A 7254-nucleotide genomic window follows, 5' to 3' on the forward strand; every position below is an offset into this window, starting at 1 on the left:
ATGTAATTATGTTCATTCAGTATTTGTAATGAATAGTCATGGAATTTAATAGAAACCTGGGTAGCTTTTTTTCAACAATGTTGTAGCCTAATATCATTCCCTTGGTATCTAAAATTCATCTCCATTCCTGATCGGATGTTGCTTGCCTAACTCGCAAAAAAAAATTGAAACTATGTTCTTACCAATGTGTTTACATTCTAGTTTATCGGATAACATTGTTCTAAGTATATTTACCTGGGTGTTTCAAACAGCATTGTTACAGAGCGAGTGACCAACTACCACAGCACCTTTACCGTGAACTGGATAAGGATCAACGCTCTCACATCTAACATTAGTGTCTGATCTTTGTAGAAACATTTAGTAAAATAGCGTACATTATTTTTAAGAACAAAAAAAAAATGGTTTGATGATCTATGACCCCTCTCCTTTTTGTGATCCGATTTTGAACATGTTCTGTAAGATTTTTATGGTGACTAAATAAATACACTTGCAACTAGCCTGGGTCTCAGTGGAAGCCTTGTACTGTACCTATTCAAACTGCTCTGTGTATTGAAACATACTGCTTTAACTGCTTTGATAAATAAATACATTCCTTCTAGTAGTCTCTGTAATGATTTTGTTTTTGTCATTCATCCACATTGAGATGATTATTGGTCCCTAACCACGGATACAGGGTCAGGTATTATTTACAGCCCCCTAAGGGTTTGGTATAGGATTGGGGATTAGGGTAACCAGATTCTTGATCTGTGATAAAGGGCAAGGTCTACCTTGTGACGCGGTGCTGCATGTGTCACTCTTGACTGACACCAGGGGGCGGAAGAGAGGCATGGGACAGAAAAGGGTCAATCCCACCCAAAACAGAAGACATTACCAGAGAAAACAATCAATGGTTTACGACTTTGATGTAAACATCCGGAGAGGCTGGGGACACAGTTACCCCTGGGTGTAGGGATTCAAGTTCAGCCAAAGACGAGAGAAAGGATGAGTGCCCGAGGAACAGAGCAGTGTATTACAGGGACAAATAAGCTTTAGTGTTGTGATCTAGCAACTGTACCACAGAATATATACTAAGCCTGTGTTTACACTTTAGAAGGCTTGTTTTATACCGTTTTTTTTACCGTCCACTTACAAAATACAACTTCAGCAAAACAGCAGAGACTGTACATTAGTCTTTCATTGTTTGACCTAGCCAGGTGCACCCTCATCACTTCCTAAAGCTAAAGTGAATTAGAATTGGTAGCTGCTCAACAGAGATCTTCTCCTCTTCCTCTCTCAGGAGTCGCCATTCTCTCCCAGTCCCTGGCCGTCCAGGATGTCCACCACAGGTTTTCCAACATTTTCCAGCAGGGGACTCCACTCAGGGGCTTCTATGGCATCCAGCAGCATGGCCAGCTCAGCCTCCAGCTTTTGTACGGTGTCCTCTACATGCTGCAGGAGACAGACAGGGACCATCTATCAGCCCAACTCACATGGATTCTTAGACCCTGTCCCTTTAACCTAGACCTGAGTGTCGATCTTAAAGACTTGCTCCGGGAACTTTAGCGACTAGTAAGTATTTTTTTAAACTCCCGCTTTGGGCTGGATGTGTCCATGTGTAGTTCATACATACATAATCTATGAGCAGATTTACTGTTTTACCTTTAATTACCCACGAAATCCCTAGTATGAAAACAATTGTTTTCTGGAGCTGTGTGGTGCCATTTTCCCTACATTTTCCCCCATATGGGCCAGCCCCCAAGCAATTTGAGTGACAGCTAGCAAGATGCACACAGAACGATTGAGAGAGAAATGACACGGTGCACATATCTGCACATATGTGACGTAGTAAGCAATTTTCGGGGATCACTTTTGGGCCGTGAGCCTACTTTCAGAACTAATGACTAAAAAGTACCGGAGAATTTCTTTAAAGAATTGGATAGTGAGTAAGATATGGCAAAGTTTCCATATAGCATATCAATGTACAAGCTGAAGCTATTACCATTGTTTTTAAATATCCTATACCCACCACTGTTTTGAGGGTTTAAGTGCCTTGCTCAAGGGCACAACTGCATCTAGGATTTGATACCAGCAACCTTCCAGTTATCAGCTCACTTCCTAACATATTTTCCCTGTCAGACCCGTGATTCAAACTGGCAACCCTCCGGTTGCTGGATCGCCTCTCTAAACGCCGGGGATAGGTTCTCCTCAAATGCACTCAATACTCACTCAACATCAATACTCTCTGGGTGGCGTAAATTTAAAGAAGAAATGTTAGTAACTGAGTGAATTCCACTGCTGTCGTTTGGATGGGCTCTTTAGCTAAAAAAAAAAAATCTGATCCTTAAAAGGAAATAGTGCAGATAGTTTGGCCGTCGATCAAATGAAAAACAAGTTGATATACAGTATTAATGTTACAAACCACTGGGAAATCTTCCAAATTCCTTCAAAGATCGAGTGTCTGATTGAACCCTTTAAGTCCTACTACATAAATCACTTAGTAATATTCTTCTATGTCATACTAAAGAGTGCCATAAAGGTCACACCACATTTTTTTTTTAAAGCAGCATATGTAAGGACCTGTTATATCACCTTTTATTATGCTATGATGTTTGGTTATGAGTGGTTTGTGAAGCAGAAACACATGTCTTATCAAGTGTTTATAAAGGCTTTATTAGATGTGTTTTGTTAAACGTGTGACCAAACAAGACCGTGAAAAGCATTGATTACTACTCCACCTTCTCCACTACATCCAGTCTGTCATGAAGAGTACTGTGGTCCTGACAGGCACTCGACCGGACATCTCTGGGTTGGAGCGCAGACTCGGGTCCTGATGGAAAACACAGGCCAGCAGGGATCATTTTTGATTACAAGACAAATATGTGTTATCTTGAAGAACAGATCATGTTTTCTCACTTTATTTCTGACTTAACCAACACCTGTTCTTTTATCATTTCAATAGCTTAGTCTTACTGTACATCCTTCAAACGGGCTAGACTAGAGAACATACTTATAGACTTCAATACACACCAGAGCAGAATTCTCAAAACCTCCCTGAGAAAACCCAGTGTATTTTTTTTCTTCTATACTATCTCTATCCACAGCTTAATTTCTTATCAGCAGAAATGGGAAAAAAACTCAGTTCTGTTCCATTATGAATCCAACTAATCTGTAAAGGTCACCAAAACAAGTCTTCCCTGTCTCCTCTCCCTTGTTCTCCCTCCCTCTCCCGTCTGTCTGGTTCACAGACCGTTCAACGTGTTTTCTATTACCTCTACATCTCCGCTCTGCAGGCAGCCTGCTGCCCAGCCAATCAGTTCACCACAAACCCCTAGCCACATGCCATTCTGCTGACATGGCGCTCCAGCAAACTTAACCAGGATCAGTACACCCTCACTTTCACCAGGCCGTGACCCAGTTTATTCAGAAGAGATGCCGATGATCCAGAGTCAGTGCAGTATGGGACAGAGTTAGTGCAGCATTGCATACTTGCATAACCTTAGGCCAAATAGACTACACCTTTTGGCTTAGCTTTGATACACAACTCAACACTTTGTCTGGCAGTGAACTGTGTGGTGCTCTCAGTTGGAATCAACCTTGAACCTTTATGGGTTGGGTGTGGTGGAGAAACATGGAAAAACATCCATACATTGTTCGACCACCTTTTTCCATTTGCCATGCAGGTTTTATGGTTCCAATTAACCACCTACCCCTTTTTAAGAGCCCTTATTTTTCTCTGTGAGCTGAAGCGCTGGTCGCTGGTGGCTATGGCAGTGAGGAATGTGGCTGGGATGTGTGGTCCGTTTGTCTGTGAAGACAGGTGTCTCCTTAATGACGCATAGAACATGTACAGTATAATCTATGGCATGGAGCCCTGTCTATTCTCTTCAGCCACACTTCCTGTTGCACCTGGTTTCCATGACGTCACATAACGTTTTAACATAAACCATTCAAGCTGGAAATGTCTTTCTTACTATATATCGTCTTAGGACCGTAGGAAAGTTTTTTAATGATAGATATGCACACTAAAAGGCATTGCAAACACAGAACAAAGACCGTTACATACAACATATATATAATATATATATAGCAGTCTGTTGAGGGTTGAATTTGGCCTCTTTCACATGTATAGTAGTCTGTTCCCTGCCGGTCATAAAAGTAACACAACATAAGGAGCATTTACTTTTCCAACATCATGACTGTCCTCCAGTGCCCTGTGAACAGCAGTCATGAATTACCAGTTGTGCTGTTTTTATGGCGCTATCCCACGGTACAATTTTATAAGCTCCATTACACCACCACAGAGCATGCCAAGTGGACCCAGGAGAAAAGCCAAGGAATCCCAAAGGATGAATGTGAGATGGAGCTCCTCTTTGGATTTCTCTCAATAGAAAAACGCACCACATGTCTCTGCGTCAGTACTACAGACGGTCCCATAACTTCCCGTATGTGAAATCCATCTGGACATATTAGCCGGTCGGCAAACTTCAAGGCTTTTTCCCTGAGGAAGACGTGTGACATGTCAATTGATCACAATCTGTGACAGATGCATGGAGGGCCTTGTCTTTGAATTGAAGTTTAGCATGTGATAACAAACAAACACACAGGCACACCGATGCAGGCAGGATGCCGTCTCGGTTCTATAGCTATCCAGCGTATGTAATCTGAGCATAGTGGTTTGCTGTTGAATGCCAGAATTCCCTGCTCTGGTAGTTAAAACAGCCTGTGCTTCTCTGGTTTGGCTATCAACATGTCGGGACACCAAAAGGCCCTAAGACTGCAGCTAAAGCTTGTCTGGGGGGAGCGTGTGTTGGACAAAGGCAAATGAGGCAGATGATGACATGCCTGATGAAGTGCACACTCCTTTGTGTATTCTATCATAGTTGCACCAGGAGGTTGAGAAATACTGACCCACACACTCAGAGGAAACCGGCTATAGGAAAGGAAAAAACAGCAGCCCACAGGAGCCTGATCTAACACACTCTGCCCTGGGAGACAGGGTTCGGGAAGATGGCGTGCGTGTTTGCGGTGGAGTGAATAATGAAGAACACAGTCTGAGTCAGAGCATTAGATCAGTTAGTACACAACACCAGTGGTCCCACAAACCAGCTATTGCCTAATACAGGCCCGCCAATGAAAATAAGACTAACAAGTTGTTAGTCAGATCTCCAGGGTATTTCCTGGATCGATAGTGTGTTGGCAGAGAGAGCGAGAAATGTGTGGTTCTATGTGTTGTTGCCACAGTTGGCCATTCCTGGTGTATGAAGTCACACTCAAGCCTATATTGAGTAGGATATGGAGGAGTGAGCGAAGTGTTTGTGATTTTCTCTGGAAGTCAGTTTGAGCAATGAACAAGGTTGGAATGATAGGTTTGGAGACAGACACGGGACATATGGATACGATTGAAGATGTTTGTAGTCAAACACTGTACTGATGAAGTACTACATGGAGAATGGTCGATGACGCTTTAAAAATAACAAACAGATGTTCTAACCCCATGAGTCCCTTTTCTCTCTCTCTCTCTCTCTCTCTGTCTCTCTCTCTGTCTCTCTCTCTCTGTCTCTCTCTCTCTGTCTCTCTCTCGCTCTGTCTCTCTCTCTCTGTCTCTCTCTCTCTCTGTCTCGCTCTCTCTCTGAATGCCCAGACTAGCGTACTACATAAACTGTATACCCATTTTGGCATTTTAATTAAATTGTCTTTTCCAACTCACGTGTTCGACAACAGCTGATAATCAGATAAATTGATGCGCTGCACCAAAATTAAAGAATGCCGGGAGTCAACGCATTTGCGCATTTAATGATTCATTCAGAAAACTACTTTCTAAACTTCACATACTGTAAAACATCATTTTTTTCTCATACTATTTACTACTCTAGTCTGGGTATTCAGACACGGCCTTTCTCTCTCTCTCTCTCACACACACACACGCACACATGTTCATCCAACCATCACCTCCACACACACACATCCTGTAACCTATATGCTGAATGACCAAGATTGATATTCCTTAAAGAGCAGGTCCATTTCACAGTGGAAAGATCCCCAATTCATGTAAGCTTCGACATCACATTACGCTTCTCCATCTGCATGGCTTGCTGTTTGGGGTTTTAGGCTGGGTTTCTGTGCAGCACTTGGTGACATCGGCTGATGTAAAAAGGGCTTTATAGAAACATTTGATTGATTGATTTAAAAAATGATTTCCAGCGATTCACTAAGCACAAATAACTCTTCAACTCCATTGCATGGTGAGTACTCTGCATTGCTACACTCTTAGAAAACAGGGTACCAAAAGTGTTCTTCGGCTGTCCCCATAGGAAAATCATTTTTGGTTCCAGATAAAACAGAATCTGACAGAGTAAACAACACACCTATTGATGGTTTGTTTACCCATCTCCTGTGCCCCCTGCCCTTTCCCCTATGACCTCTAACCCCAGCAACACCCAATCATGTCTCTTACCTGCCGCTGCGTAGCCAATGAGGAGGAGCAGGAGTCCAAGTGAGACGGTGTAGGGGCGGGTCATGGCGTAGGAGAGGAAACCTGGAGTACAGCTGAAGGGTAAAAGTAGAGTCTTAACTGTCTCTTGCAATGAGAGAAATATGGAGGAAGTAGAAAAGAAAGAGGAATAAAGAGAGAAAGAAATACTCAGTGTATTCAGTGCCCAAAAACGTATTGAAAGTCTCTCTGTCTCTCCTCTTCCCTCGGCTGCACCCAGTTTCCTAATGAAAACATTAGATGCAGAACAAAAGCCCTTTATCTGAGGGGAGGGGTGGGGGGTTGTTTCTAGGGTGGAACTCCTCAGCCTAGCTGGAGCCTGCACTGAAGCATACTCCAACACGGATAACATTTAGCAGGAAGGGCATGAAGGTGGGGTTGTAATCATTGTGGAACGATATGATATGTAATGACACACTGGGTGAATTCAGAGTGAAGAAAAAAAATATCCTTAAGAGTCTATTTAAAAAATCTATATATATTTCACCTTTATTTAACCAGGTAGGCCAGTTGAGAACAAGTTCTCATTTACGACTGCGACCTGGCCAAGATAAAGCAAAGCAGTGCGACAATGAACAACACAGAGTTACACGTGGGATAAACAAAAGTACAGTCAATAACACAATAGAAAAATCTATATACATGTACAATGTGTGCAAATGGAGTAAGGAGGTAAGGCAATAAATAGGCCATAGTAGCGAAGTAATTACAATTTAGCAAATTAACACCGGAGTGATAGATATGCAGATGATGATGTGCAAGTAGAAATACTGGTGTACAAAAGA

At 42.4% G+C, this 7254-nt stretch overlaps 1 protein-coding gene across 1 annotated transcript; it reads right to left on the bottom strand.

Moving 5' to 3' along the window:
* Window positions 1-885: 885 nt before the first annotated feature.
* On the bottom strand, window positions 886-6716 carry LOC110526980 (placenta-specific protein 9). The gene is made up of 4 exons (XM_021608155.2): window positions 6620-6716; window positions 6434-6525; window positions 2715-2806; window positions 886-1428 (listed from the first exon to the last, which is right to left on the bottom strand). Exons 2-4 carry the CDS (start codon window positions 6495-6497, stop codon window positions 1273-1275), a joined length of 312 nt encoding a protein of 103 aa, XP_021463830.1. The 5' UTR covers window positions 6498-6525; window positions 6620-6716; the 3' UTR covers window positions 886-1272.
* Window positions 6717-7254: the final 538 nt, after the last annotated feature.

Source organism: Oncorhynchus mykiss, chromosome 1, assembly GCF_013265735.2.
Source record: "Oncorhynchus mykiss isolate Arlee chromosome 1, USDA_OmykA_1.1, whole genome shotgun sequence".
In the NCBI taxonomy this organism is placed as follows: Eukaryota; Metazoa; Chordata; class Actinopteri; order Salmoniformes; family Salmonidae; genus Oncorhynchus; species Oncorhynchus mykiss.